Source organism: Humulus lupulus, chromosome 2, assembly GCF_963169125.1.
Source record: "Humulus lupulus chromosome 2, drHumLupu1.1, whole genome shotgun sequence".
Classification (NCBI taxonomy): Eukaryota; Viridiplantae; Streptophyta; class Magnoliopsida; order Rosales; family Cannabaceae; genus Humulus; species Humulus lupulus.
The window spans coordinates 117,115,860-117,130,784 of NC_084794.1; the positions used below are offsets into that span (position 1 = coordinate 117,115,860).

At 27.9% G+C, this 14,925-nt stretch overlaps 1 protein-coding gene and 1 long non-coding RNA gene across 3 annotated transcripts; both read left to right on the plus strand.

Moving 5' to 3' along the window:
- The first annotated feature begins 3,177 nt into the window (after nucleotides 1–3,177).
- LOC133818404 (uncharacterized) lies at nucleotides 3,178–5,502 on the plus strand. 2 transcript variants are annotated; one of them, XR_009885896.1, is made up of 3 exons: nucleotides 3,178–3,335; nucleotides 4,857–4,928; nucleotides 5,216–5,502. It is a non-coding gene; the product is annotated as an uncharacterized LOC133818404 (long non-coding RNA). The 2 variants fall into 2 exon arrangements; XR_009885895.1 differs by having other exon boundaries at nucleotides 3,183–3,335; nucleotides 4,860–4,928.
- Nucleotides 5,503–8,832: 3,330 nt separating this feature from the next.
- Nucleotides 8,833–14,759, plus strand: LOC133814653 (uncharacterized). Its single transcript, XM_062247587.1, has 6 exons — nucleotides 8,833–9,105; nucleotides 13,045–13,312; nucleotides 13,406–13,502; nucleotides 13,585–13,709; nucleotides 14,407–14,533; nucleotides 14,614–14,759. Exons 1-5 carry the CDS (start codon nucleotides 8,833–8,835, stop codon nucleotides 14,439–14,441), a joined length of 798 nt encoding a protein of 265 aa, XP_062103571.1. The 3' UTR covers nucleotides 14,442–14,533; nucleotides 14,614–14,759.
- Nucleotides 14,760–14,925: the final 166 nt, after the last annotated feature.

Sequence of the window (14,925 nt, forward strand, 5' to 3'; positions counted from 1 at the left end):
CGCTGAAAAGCCGATTTACCCTGGATGCACTAAATTTACAATGTTGTCAGCCCTTCTTAGATTGTACAATATGAAAGCCAAAAATGGATGGAGTGATAAGAGTTTCACGGAATTGTTAGTTTTTCTGAAAGATTTACTACCTAAAGAGAATGAGATGCCGGTATCATTTTATGAGGCTAAGAAAACTATGTGCTCATTAGGCATGCAATATGTGCTCATTAGCACCACAAACTCAAAACTAGTTCCAAAACGAGCGCCTAAGGCGTCATTGTCACAAGAGGTGCAACAACCATCTCCATTGTCACCTAAGTTAAGACAAGTATTTGAAATCGTCAATGATTGGCCTAAACATGATTATGTCGTTGAAGTGTCCATTGACTTTGATGTGTTTGGCCATGCTTGTGAATACTTTGCTCTGTTTCGTGATCAAATACTTGAATTTTGTTGAAAGGAGATGATTGGACAATCATGCATTGTCTTCTACATGAGGTATGCTCTACATGAGGTATGCTCTACATGAAGGATTTATTGTAAGGATTTTCTTTCATCAGCTATTTAGTTTTCTTTTTAATTAATGATATTTGTTGGTAGGGTTTTGTACCAGACACTATTATTAGACGAGGAAAAGAGAAGATCGTTGTTGTTTATGAATCTGAATAAGGTTTCTACTTCCGTGACTCGTACAGATAGTCGTGCTCAAGCTTTATGTGATATGATGTTATATTGCACGTCTCAAAAGCATGATTGGGTAGTTATGCTTTATAATCATGGGTAAGTTTAATTAATATGCTTTTCATTGATACAAAAAAATCGAATCTAAAGTTAAAAACTTTGTAATACTTGTACATTCAACAGGGAGCATTGGATGTTATTTTTATTATATCCCAATTGGCATTATTGTTATTTTCTCGACCCTCTCAATGCACCATTAGATAACAGGAAAGCCATCAAGGAAACCATCCATGATGCATTTGAGATGTATTTCACGGAAAGAATGAAAGCACGTCAAAAGATCAACAAACGCCCATTAGGAGTAATGTATTTCCAACCTACGGTATTTTTCTATTTGTATATGAGTTTATGCATTGTAAAGATGTTTAAGTTATTTAATACTAAGAATTGTACATGTATTACAAATCTTTATATAGTGTCGTAAACAACCAAACAATATCGATTGCGGATATTACATTATGAGGATGATGAATAATATACTTATCAATGTCCCTCGTATCAAACCTTTCTTGTCGAAACAGGTAACAAACAATATACAACTATACAAAATTTTAATCTAGTATAATTTTTGTATATGCTTTGAATTTATTACCACTAATATAATTCTAATTAAAGTTTTGTTTCTTTGTTTTTTTCAGTTCACCTCTGACAAACCATATACTACTCAAGAAATTGACGAAGTTTGAGAAGAATGGGCAATGTCATTTTTACAATTCGTTAGAGAAAAATGAATGATGTTATAGCTAGCTTATTACAATACATGTTGAGAAATTTAAATTTCCTTCGCAAATTTTTTTTTGCCGTTTTTTTAGTATTTTCTTTTCAAATTTCTCTTAATACATTTTCGACACTCAAAGGGATATATTTTTTTAAATCAAAATGAAAATTGTAGCTGCATTTTTTTAAAAAAAAAAATACTTTTAAGGACATGCAAAGCGAGTCCTAAAATCTTAATTTAAAGACACTCAAAGCGCGAGTCCTAAAAACTTACTTAAAGGCACTCAACCCGACACATTCTTTTAGGACTCGCAACTACTTAAAGGCACTCAACCCGATTTTTTAGGACTCGAATTGCAAGTCCTAAAAAATTACTTAAAGGCACTCAACCCGATTTTTTAGGACTCGCAATGCTAATCCTAAAATACATTTTTTGTAGTAGTGTCTTGTTATTTCTCTCTTCAGGCAATCTATCAATATTAAACATCCCTGACTCACCATCACTACTATCAAGTTGTTCATATAAGGTCTCGCTATCGTTAATAGTTTTTCAGACTCAGATGGAATTATTCTAGATGAAGGTGTTGAAGCATACTCTGCTGTAACAACAGTGTTCATGAAAATCATTTCTAACTTTTGCTCTAACTTTGGTTCAATTCCCCAAATGCAAAACTTCGCACCATTGGGATGACTCTACAAAAATAATTTTGTTAATTACATGTAAAATTAATAAAATAATATTTGAATTTGACAAGATTTACATATGTACTTGTAATTTAATATTCCACCAATCTTCAGATGCATCAATTGTTTTGTTATTTATGTTTCATCAATCCCACATATTTTTTAGTTGGGCTTTTGTATAAACTCTTCCAGTAGTATTCTTCATATTTGTTATCAAGTTTACATATTCAATTTTATTTAAATAAGTAGTAGGACGATGTCCATCATCAACTTCTTTGATGCAAAATTCCAAGAAAAAATTCACAGCCTCAGGACCCTACATTGCTTTACATCGTGGTACGTCACTCTCATTTTGAATACAAGTATTTTTTTTCACTCTCCATCTAATTAAAGTAAAATAATAAGTCATAATATGTACTTAACTGTATCTTTTATTCCAATTTCATAAATAAAAGATTATATAATTCAAAGCAATACTTAACTAAAATAATGAGGCATGATACATGTACTTAACTTGTCAATTAATCATTTTAATCCCGCCTTACAATTTTTCTTGTCAAATCCTAGGCCAGAGAGTATTTTATCATCTTTACAATTCATGTTGTTCTTAGAGTTTACATTATATATATATATATATATATATTTATATTATAATTCATTTTGAAGCCTTTGATTTTGAAGACTTATCATATAACTTATGTCATTACAATGTCGATGTTTTTTTTTATCAAAATTGTAAGAGCACTAAATTCTTATGAATATATATATATATAGTATAATATATAAGCGGTGATCTTCAATATAGCCAAAATATTCCCTATAGTAAGAATATTCCTTATACTTTTGTCTTCTTCTACAGAATTTTAAAAGCCCATTCCCATCTATATAATGTTTTTGTCTTTTTCTACAGAATTTTAAAAGCCCATTCCCATCTATATATATAATAGGTTTAATATATATATATATTTATAGTAAATTCTATTTTTTGTTCTTTTGTCTGCCGCCTCCAACGGTTTTAAAAGCCCATTCTCATTCATATATATAATAGGTTTAATATATATTTATATTGAATTCTATTTTTTGTTCTTCTTCTGCTTTTGTCTGCCGCCTCCAACGGAAAGAGGTTGTTTTTTCATTGCAGAAAGCACAAAATCCAGCCATGAAAAAAATGAAACGAAGCTTCAGTTGACGATATGTGAGAAGTAAGATTTCTATTGAATCTTTTAATTAATATCCTAATTTATACATATTTATTTTATTCTATAAAATACTACACGTATAAAATACTTTTTTGCTGAAAAATAGCTTTATAATTTGGGTTTTGACAGCAAATACCCCTGATTTTTTCCTTTTATGGTTTGATTACTGTTGTTGGTGATTTTTTTGGAGGCTTATTGGGTTTTGGGTAGAATGAAAATGCTAAACTGGGTTGTGGTTAGGCAATAGTACCTCTTTGTTGGAATGATTTTTTAATTAACGATTGCAAGAAAAACTGGGTTTTCCAGATCCATCGCTTTTGTTTGCAACATGATGTTTTAAAGCTTTGATTTTTATAGAAAAAGTGGATGCTGTTGATTTACTTTGTCGTTTTCGTAATTCTTAAAAACACCTTCACATTTATTTGTGGGCTATAAGATGTTTGAGAGTATATGCTGTAGATCTGAGTTCATTACCTTATTTGTTTTTAGTTTGGGATCTTTTAATAATAATGTCTTCATTTAAAATACATTGTACACTTTATAACATCTTTTTATCTGTTTTGCTGACTTTTGCTGACTTTCCTTAATTCGTAAGTATTTATTAACGCTTTGTATTTTTTATTGCTTATATATAGAATAATGATTGTTAATGGTTCTTTTAGAATTTTAATTGTTAGGTTTTAAAAGAAAAGACCTGTTATATGTTGTATAGGCATTTCCTGATATATATACATATATTTATTAATTAATACAATTGAATGAATTACTAATTATGTTTCGTTTAAATTTTGACAGAAATAAATCCCAATTTCAGTGGATTTGATATAATAATCTTTCTAAATATAGTATAGCATCTTAATTCTATGCTGTCTTGTGATGATCAACATGACAATGCACATATTTAAAACAATTGTCCACATCAACTTGAATTATATGTGCCAAAAGAAGAGACTCATAATAAAAATACACCACATTCAAAAAATGATAAAAAAAAATATAATAAAGAGGCATATGAAAGAAAAAGGGAAAATATGAGTGAGGTAGAAAAAGATTTTGTCCGAAAAAAACAAAGACAATATTATTCTGAGAAAAAAAAATCTCATAGCGAAGCATATAAAAAAAAAAAGAAGCTATTATATTACATTCAATAACTGATAAGAAAAAATATAATAGCGAAGCATATAAAAAAAAGACAAAAAATGAGTGAGGCAGAAAAAGAACTTGTGCGTAATAAACAAAGACAATATTATGCTGCGAAAAAAAAAAATCATGGAAAAAGGAAATACTACAGAAAGAAACATAATTTCAAGTATTTCTCAAAATGAAAAAAACTTTTACGATGCTGATATACAAAATATTGATAATTCTTCAATAGATCAAATGAGTAATATACCATCTGATGAAAATGTATATTCAAAAGGTATATAAGTCATTTATTTTTTTATTCTGGTATTATATCTTATAAAAAATTTCCTCTTTATGTGTACATTTATTGTTAATTTATTGAAAGAGTAAATATTGCAGCAGTTAATCATGCAGGTTCACCATCATTGAATTGTTCTCTTTCTTTGGATCAAGACAATATTTCTCAAACAGGTTAGATAATTTACTTCTTTTTGTGTATAAAGCTATTTTCAAATTAATTATAAATAATTAATAAATTGGTTTCTCAATTGTATTCGACTTCCAGGTTAAATAATTTATATGTATACAGCTATTTTTTTTTTTTAAAAAAAAGAATAAAAAAGCTTTCTTAATGACGTTTAAATTCCTAATGTGCCTATTATATAAATTTAGTAATTTGTAATAATAAAAAAACGTTATATATTTTAATATTTAACTATTATTTTTAATACAATTTCATTGGTTTCTTCCCTCTTTAGATCACAGTCCACCAAGAAAGCGAGGGAGAAAGAAGACAAATAATTGTACAATCGAAAATGTTCCTGATACATCTACGAAATTAAAAGCACCAACTTTTTGTAAGCATTGCAATGCAAAAAAAATTCCTCACGAGAGTCAATATTTTTGTTGTTCTAATGGAGAGATCTTCATAACCACCAATATTGCTCCTATAATTTTACATAACTTATATACATCATCTTCAAATGATGCATTAGAATTTCAAATGTATGTTCGGACTTACAATAACACTTTTGCTTTTACTTCATTTGGTGTTAAATATGATAAAAATTTATGTAAAAATTTACTTCATTGCATAATTTTTCAAAACTTAATAAAAATATTTTAGAAGCATTAATTGATATATTAAAAGTCAACCCATATTGTTCTTTCTTACGATCTCTTAAAGATATACAAAACTTACAAAATCATCAAATACGTATTAAATGTGACCCTTGTTTAGATCAAAGAGTGTATAATTCTCCTTCAGTTTCTCAAGTTGCTGCAATTTGGTTAGATGACAACTCTGCAAGAGAATATCAAAATCGTGAGATACTTGTTTACTTGATACTTGTTTACTCTCATTCAGGATATAGTTACAGAATACAATATTATTTTGGTTGTTATGATCCATTACAATACCCTTTATTATTTCCATATGGAGATAGTGGTTGGCATCGACAAATTTTGAGAATAAATAAAATAAAAAAATTAGACAGTTTAATAAACGAACGATTATCTAATTTAGAAAATATTAACGGTCTTGATGCATTAATAGAAAATGAAACTAAAGGCAAGTGTAATTGAGCTCTTTCTACTTTATTGTTTGTTAATTATATTTTCCATAAATATTGTAATATATCATGCTGATGTTTTTCTCTCTCTTTTTTTTGTCCTGCAGTTTCGAAAACTAAGAAAAAAAATATAGTTTCTTGTCGTAAATATTATTGTTATAAATTACAAATAAGATCGACAGATAAATCTTTATTATTACAATCTGGCCGACTTTTTCAGCAATATGTTGTTGACATGTATGTAAAGCTTGAAACTCAAAGATTAGATTTTATTAGAAATAAACAAGAGGACATCCGTGCTGATTTATATCAGGGAATTATTGATAGTATTGAAATTGGAAAAAAACATGGTTCGAAAATTGGAAGAAGAATTGTTTTACCAACTTCTTTTATTGGTGGTCCAAGAAATATGAGAAAAAGATATATGGATGCAATGACACTGGTACAACGATTTGGCAAACCAGATATATTTTTAACAATAACATGCAATCCTAATTGGTGTGAAATAAAAGAAGAATTGCAAACATATGAGATTGCTCAAAATAGACCTGATTTAACAACACGTATATTTCGAGCAAAATTAGAGGAATTAAAATATGAAATTTTGAAAAAAAAAATATTCGATAGTGTAGCAGCATATGTTTATGTTATTGAATTTCAAAAAAGAGGTATTCCACATGCTCATTTTTTAATTATTTTAAAATCTAATTCAAAATTGGTTAGTTCATTAAGTTTTGATAAAATTGTATCTGCTGAATTACCAGATATGAATAAAAATGTACATCTATATTCAATGGTTGTTAAACATATGATGCATGGGCCATGTGGCGATTTAAATCCAACTAATATTTGTATGAAAAACGGCAAAAGTAAAAATCATTTTCCAAAAGCATATTCACCAAAAACTTATCTTGGGCAAAATGAATATCCAAAATATATAAGAAGAAATAATAGTCAAACTGTTAAAGTTAGAGGTCATCAATTAAATAATCAATGGTTGTTCCATACAATCCTTATTTACTTGCAAAATTTGATTGTCATATAAATGTAGAAATTTGTTCTTCTATTAAAGCTGTTAAATATCTATACAAGTATATATATAAAGGTCATGATAAAATTGCAATTCATATCAATATAAATGAGGGTGAAAATAATATTGATGAAATTAAAAACTTTCAATCAGCTAGATGGGTATCTCCACCTGAAGCAACATGGAGAATTTTTGGTTTTTTATTAAATGAAATTTACCCTGCAGTAATTACTTTACAATTACATCGTGAAAATAAAAAATTTATAACATTTAGAAAAATAGATGATCTTACTAAAATGATTAACTATGATTTCGCATCAAACACTATGCTTACAGAATATTTTACTATGAATAAAACTAACGAAATAGCAAAAACATTATTATATAGACAATTCCCTGAGTATTTTGTTTGGAATAGTAGAGATAAATATTGGTACCCAAGAAAAAAAGCGAAAGTTATTGGAAGAATTGTTACAGTAAATCCAACTGAAGGAGAAAGATATTATTTACGATTACTTTTAAATCATATAAAAGGTGCAACTTCTTTTGAATATTTAAAAATTGTTAATAATATTGTGACAACATCATTTCGTGAGGCCGCTCTATTACATGGATTACTAAAAGGGGACAATTATATATGTTTAAGTCTTGAAGAAGCTACATTGTATCAATTACCATATAGTTTACGCCGATTATTTGCAATAATAATAGTACATTGTGAACCAAATAATCCCAAAGCAATATGGGAAAAATTTTAAAATGCAATGTGTGAAGATTTTCACAAAATAAATAGTAACTTTATTGAAGTAGAAAACAAAGTATTAGAACAGCTAAATTATATGTTTGAATCTATGGGAAAAAATATAAATGATTATCATTTAACAGATTATAAATTAGACTTATCTGAAGAAAAAATACTGAATAAAGAAATAGATGAAGAATCAACAATTATTGTTGCTGAAGACAAGGATGGCAAAATGGGGGGGGGGGGGGGGGGGGGGGGGCCGGGGCGGGGCGAGGCCCCGACCCGACGGGGCATCTTTGCCCCGGTAAAAACGGGGCGGAATTCAGCCCCGCCCTGCCCCGCCGCGCTATGAATTTAAGCGGGGCGGGGCAACCCCGACCCGCTAGGCATTTAAGCGGGGCGGGACAGCCCCGCCTCAATTTTTTTTTTTTGTTTTATACTCTAACTCAATTCTCTCATGCTACTTATATACATAGTACGTAAAATTGACATTTTATATATGATTTAGAATATTTTTAATTCTATATAGACTAGAAAGAATTATAAATATTGAAAAATATGTTTTATATAATTCATCCTTATTCTTGTATTTATTTTGTAAATGTTAAAATAAAAAACAAAATATAATATTTGATGGTGTAGTTGATACCAAGTGTAAAATATAAAGATTACAATAAAAAATAATATTTAGGCTTGGGAAAAATTCTAAAATTATAATTTAATGTTTCTTAAAAAAAAAAGTTAAATGGGACGGGGCAGACCCGCCCCGATTAAGCTGGGGCAGGGCGACCCGCCCCGTTCCAAGAAACTAATCGGGGCGAGGCGGGGCGGAAGCGGGGCGGGGCAGACCTGCCCCATTTACATCCCTAGCTGAAGAAGATATATTAGCTACCACACGTTTAAATGAAGAACAAAAATATGCATATAATTTAATTTTATCTAAAGTATTTACAAATGAATCAGCAATATTTTTTATTGATGGACCAGGAGGAACAGGTAAAACATATTTATATCGTGCTATACTTGCTAATGTCTAAAAATATAATAGCATTGGCAACAGCTTCTTCTAGAGTTGCTGCAGAAATATTGCCTGGTGGACGAACTGCTCATTCAAGATTTAAATTTCCTCTTCAAATAGACAACAACATTTCATGTAATATTAGCAAACAATCAGGTTTAGCTAAATTATTACAAATAACAAGACTCATAATATGGGATGAAGCTCCAATGATAAGTAAATATGCAATAGAAGCTTTAGATGTTGCATTAAAAGATATAAATGATAGTAATTTACCTTTTGGGGTAAAATAATAGTACTTGGTGGAGATTTTCGTCAAGTTCTTCCTGTTATTCTAGGAGGAACAAAAGAAGAAATAATAAATGCAAGTTTACCAAAATCTTATTTATGGCCATCATTTATTAAAATACATTTAACAATCAATATGAGAGCAAACAATGATCCTATATTTTCAAAGTTTCTTTTAAATATTGGTGAAGGAAAAGAACAACATGATAAAAATGACGACATCAAATTACCATCTAATATGATAATACCATATGAAGAAGATATCTTGTCACTTCAAAAATTAATAAATATTGTATTTCCAAATATAAATTTATGCCACAATAATTTACCCTTCATGATTAATAGAGTTATTTTAACTCCGAAAAATGATTATGTGGACGAAATAAACAACTTATTAATTAATCAATTTGCAGGAGATCCTGTTAAATATTATAGTTTTGATGAAACATTAGATACAACTGCGCAATCTTTTCAAGAAGACTTTCTCAACAGTTTAACACCAAATGGAATTCCTCCTCATGAATTAATTTTAAAATCAAATTGTCCTATTATTTTAATTCGTAATCTTAATTCTTCTGAAGGATTATGTAATGGTACACGTTTAATTTGTCGACATTTGGAACCAAATATAATTGATGCTGAAATCATTAGCGGTTATTATACTGGAAAAAGAGTATTTTTACCACGAATACCTTTTATACCAATTGAAAATAAAAAATATCCATTTCCTTTCAAAAGAACTCAATTTCCTATTCGATTAAGTTTCACAAAGACTATAAATAAAGCCCAAGGACAAACTTTAGATTTTGTTGGTTTCTATCTTCCCGAGCCTGTGTTTTCACACGGTCAATTATATGTTGCATTATCTAGAGCAAAAACATCTGAATGCCTTAAAATTCTCATTAAACCTGATACAATGAATTCAACAAATATCACACACACAAAAAACATAGTTTATAAAGAAATATTATTGCATATAAATTGAAACATACAAACTATAAAGTACATTTACCATAAATGAATATTTTATATTGAATTGGTCAATTTCTTTTTAAGTCCACAACAACATATACACAAAATTAATATTTATTTAATACTTACAATTGACGACAATTCTCCTAATAATTTGTCAGCAACTACAAATTAAAAGATTATTTAATTAAGAGATTATTTTCCAGTTGAGCTCTAAAATACATATCAAAGAATATAAAAAAATTCAATTACGAAGGAAAAACATAAATGGTACGTTTTTCCAATTCCCTTTTAGTATTTTTTTTTAAATTATTCAACCTACATTTTGTCAAACTTAAAAATGAATCATAAATGTATACTTTTCTTTTCTTCTTTTAATATATACATATATATATTTTCTATTATAAATTATTAAAATATTAGTTTAGAAAATGAAAACGTATATGTATATTTTATTATAAATTAGTAAAGTATTACTTTCTTACTGACAATGAAAACGTATATATATATATATCCTATTATATATTATTAAAATATTAATTTCTTAGTAATGAAGCATATAGAAACGTTTGGTGAAAAAAAAAACTGAAGAAAACGTGTCGAACATATACACAGTACCCTTTACTTATCATTATTTTCACTATAGCAAATTTTGACACGATTTAATTTCTTTAAACTATTCATTTTATATATCTTTTTTATCTTTCCTCTTTATCTGTATTTACTCCTTCTTCTTCTTCGCATTTCAAAACTTTTTCTCAGCTGAAGATAAAAGGTCATTTTAGGGCTCCGTCAATTTTATTTCATATTTTCCATGAAATGCTTCTCTTGTATTTGAATAAACAGAGTAAAAAAAATAGTGGCTTTGTTCTTTACCTCTTTATTTTATTTTACCTCTTTATTCTCTTTACTACGTATTTGTTCTATATATTTTTGTAGGATTTTCATTTTGCTTCTTTATTCTCTTTAATAAGTATTTGTTCTATATATTTTTGTAGGATTCTGTGCATTTCAGCAACTGAGCTTCAGTTGAAGATCTGTGAGAAGTAAGATTTCTATTCAATTTTTTAATTAATATCCTAATTTATTTATATTTATTTTATTCTATAAAATACGATATGTATAGGATATTTTTTTTTGCTGAAAAATAGCTTTATAGTTTGGGGTTTGACAGTAAATATTATTTTTGTAGAGATAGATTTTTCATTTTAGTTTATCAGAAACTGTTGCAAGAGATATTTGATTTACAAATTTCATTAAGACGATACTGAAATTGCTATACACTTAAATTGATATCAGCAACTGTTGTCTTAAATTATTAAGACGATATTGTTGTAAGAGATATTTGATAGCTTTTTTTTTATTAAAAAAAAGTTGCGTTGAAAAGGAAAGGCCCAATTTTTGAGTTCCTTACATCTTCGTAAATCATTACCTTTTATAATTCATTTGGATACTGATTATAAAGCATGCCCTTGATGCATTTTGTATTAGTTGTTTTAATCAGAATTCTAATGAAAACAAAATCAGAGAAAAATTTATAAATTATGCTTATTATTTTCTAATTATTTCTAATATGAAGTTGTCTCCAAACAATCATTAAACATTTTAATTTCACAACCTTCTGCATGTGTTAGAATATATTTTTCTTTTGTTACTTCTATTATTCCAATTGTATGATTGAATTCTCATCTCTGATGCAATATACCTTTGTTTTCTTCTGCCTTTTTTTGTTCACATTACTAAATACATGGTCTCTTGCATATGTTTAAATCTTTAAATAATATTATTATAATAAACATATCAGCCACCACTCTTAGGCTTCAATGGCAATACAAGAGAAATTCATCAAAGATATTTTACCAACCGACACAAAATGGAAAGCTAAAGTGATTGTTATAGAGAAAGGAATGCGGAAAACTGCTCGGTATATTAGCAAAAAATACATGAATTTAATTTTCTGCGATTCATAGGTAAGTTAAACAATTTAATTATATGAAAATTTTTGAGGGTGTTTGGCTCCTTAACTAAAAACTGTTTTTTGTTTTTAAAAGCTAAAAACTGTTTTTTGAAAACAAGTTGGGGTGTTTGGCGTTGTTTTCATAAAACAATTTTTAAAAATAAAGTTACAAAAAACAGAAAATTTTGAGAACAACAAAAAGTTGTTTTCTGTTGTTCTCAAATTTTTTTTGTCTATATTTTTTTTTTCTCACATAACTTTTTTTAATTATTTTTATCTAACATAATTTATTGTCATATCATTTTCTCTCTCATTAGTTTCTCTCTCTTCACTTTCTCTCTCATCACTTTCTGTCTCCTTATTTTTTCTCTCATCACTTTCTCTCTTCTTACATTTTCTCTCTTCACTTTCTCTCTTGCTATTTTCTTTTTCATCATTTTCTATCTCCTTATTTTCTCTTGCATCATTTACTATATCCTCACTTTCTCTCTCATCACTTAATATTTCTTTATTTTCTCTCTCATCATTTTTTCTCTCTCGCCATTTCCTCTCTCTCTACTCATTTCTTTCTCTTCACTTTCTTTCTCATTACATTCTCTCTTATTTTTTCTTGCATTGATCAATTTCTCTCTTCTCAATTTCTATTTCTTCAAATTTTCTCTCCTTACTTTCTCACTCCTTATTTTTCATCATTTTTCTTTCAAATTATTTTATCTGATTATTTATTACAAACTTTTAAAAGATTTTTATCTTTGTAAATATATTTGTTGATTTTTTATTTAAGAATTAAAAAAAAACTAAAAAATTGTTTTTAGAAAACATTAACCAAACACCTCATGTTTTTTAAAAACTACAAAAACTGTTTTCTATTCTCAATTCTGATAACACAACTTTGAAAACAGAAAACAGAAAACAAAGCCAAACAGGCCATTTGTTTCCTCTTTCTTTAATTTTCTGCTTTCTCATTCTCAAATATTTTAACTCATAATTTTCTTTATTTCTATAGGGTACAAGAGTACAGGTAACTATCTATGATAGAGAGATCGATACATTTGAGAACAGACTGATCACCTTCAACAAATATTACATATCAAACGTACAAGTGAAAGAAAGCAAGGCGCAATACCGAGTTGTAGACAATCAATATGAATGGGTGATTAGTAGACAAACTTTGCTTGAAGAAGTTGAAGACAACATAATGCACACAATGACATATTACAATTTCACTCCTTTTCGTGATTTGCCCCGCCATATGGATCAAATGACCTCAATTGGTAAAATGAATCATTTTTCTATTTTCTCTTTATTTATATTATATTTTCCTAATATAAACAACAATGAATTATTTTAAATTTCTTTTACTCTAGATCTTTTGGCAGTTGCAATAATCCTCAATCCCAAAAAACAAGTATACATCAGGAACAATTTACAGGAAATACAAGAAATAATACTTGTTAATCAAGAGTAAGAGAATTATAATTATATTACTGATAGAAATATTTCCTTCATTTAATTCTACAAATAACTAATAATTATTCACCAACAGGGAGAAGCCAATATTACTGACATGCTGGGATCAATTTGCCACAGTTGACTATGCTGCAATTGAAGATATAATCAGCACCAAACCTATCATTCTTGCAATGCGTGTGAAAGTTACATCCTTCAATGGTCAGTGATTTTCACATTAACTTATTGTCATATATAATGGCACATATCTATTTACTTCAATATCACAATGTCTTTTTACTTTAAAAATTGCATATATAATACCACAATATCTATTTACTTTAATAGCACAATATCTAACACATAAATAAAAAGCACAATATCTATTTACTTTAAAAAATACATCTTAGCTTACTAGAAATTAAAAACTGCATCCTAGCTTAGCAGAAATTGAATTAATATATTTGAAAATAGAAAACAAATATTTTTTCCCAAGCTTTATCTTTAATGAAGATATATTTTTTCTATTCTCATAGTTATTCCTTCATAATTATTGCATTACAAACTTAAAATATAATTTTAAAGTTTTATTGATGAAATAGCTATAGCATATTATTTTTATTTATTGCTCTTATATCACTAAAATGTATTTATCAAATTTATTATACTATGATATTACATTATTGAACATAATAAATATTGATCTTATGCAATATTTATTATAATATCAGAAATATCATTATCAACAAAAATAGGTACTTCCCTCATGATCAACCCTAATGTACCTGAGGTGCAAATTTTATGTGATTGGTAAAATATATACTACTAAATTTATAATTTCAATTTCAATATTAATGTATTTATTATTTTATTTGTCAATATATTTAATAAAAAATAATTATTTTTACACTTGTTTCAGGTGCAATAAAAATGAGGCCTATCTTGAGGACCTGATCAATCAAAAATCACATATACAATCATCCTCTATTATCACCGAGCCTCCACTAAATCTTATGACAACAATAGATGCTGTTACACCAACAGAGGTAATCTTTCTATCATATTTATTACTTTTAATATACACAAATACAAAATATTATACTAATAAATATCAAAAACATTTCAGGAAAGAGCATATTGGGTTACAACATCAGTTACAATCATAAAGCCAAAGCAAACACTATGGTACATGATTTGTAATAAATGTAAAAAATTCACAGGCGCTGATGCAAATCAACCTTTCACTTGTAATATTTGCTTGAAAAAAGAATGCTTGGCTGAACCAAGGTTCATTATCTTTACTTTTCTACTTCTTCAATCAATTACATAATCTATTTTCTAATACTATAAATATTAGTCCTACATGTTATTCTAAATGATTTGTATATTTCTAGGGCTCAAATTATGGTTGAACTTCGTGATCAAACAAGAACTTTAG

Coding starts and splice junctions, on each gene's coding strand:
- LOC133814653 (XM_062247587.1), top strand. CDS start 8,833: ATGTCTAAAAATATAATAGCATTGGCAACAGCTTCTTCTAGAGTTGCT. Junction 9,106..13,044: donor ATAGTAATTTACCTTTTGGG/GTAAAATAATAG, acceptor TTATTTCTATAG/GGTACAAGAGTACAGGTAAC. Junction 13,503..13,584: donor ATAATACTTGTTAATCAAGA/GTAAGAGAATTA, acceptor ATTCACCAACAG/GGAGAAGCCAATATTACTGA.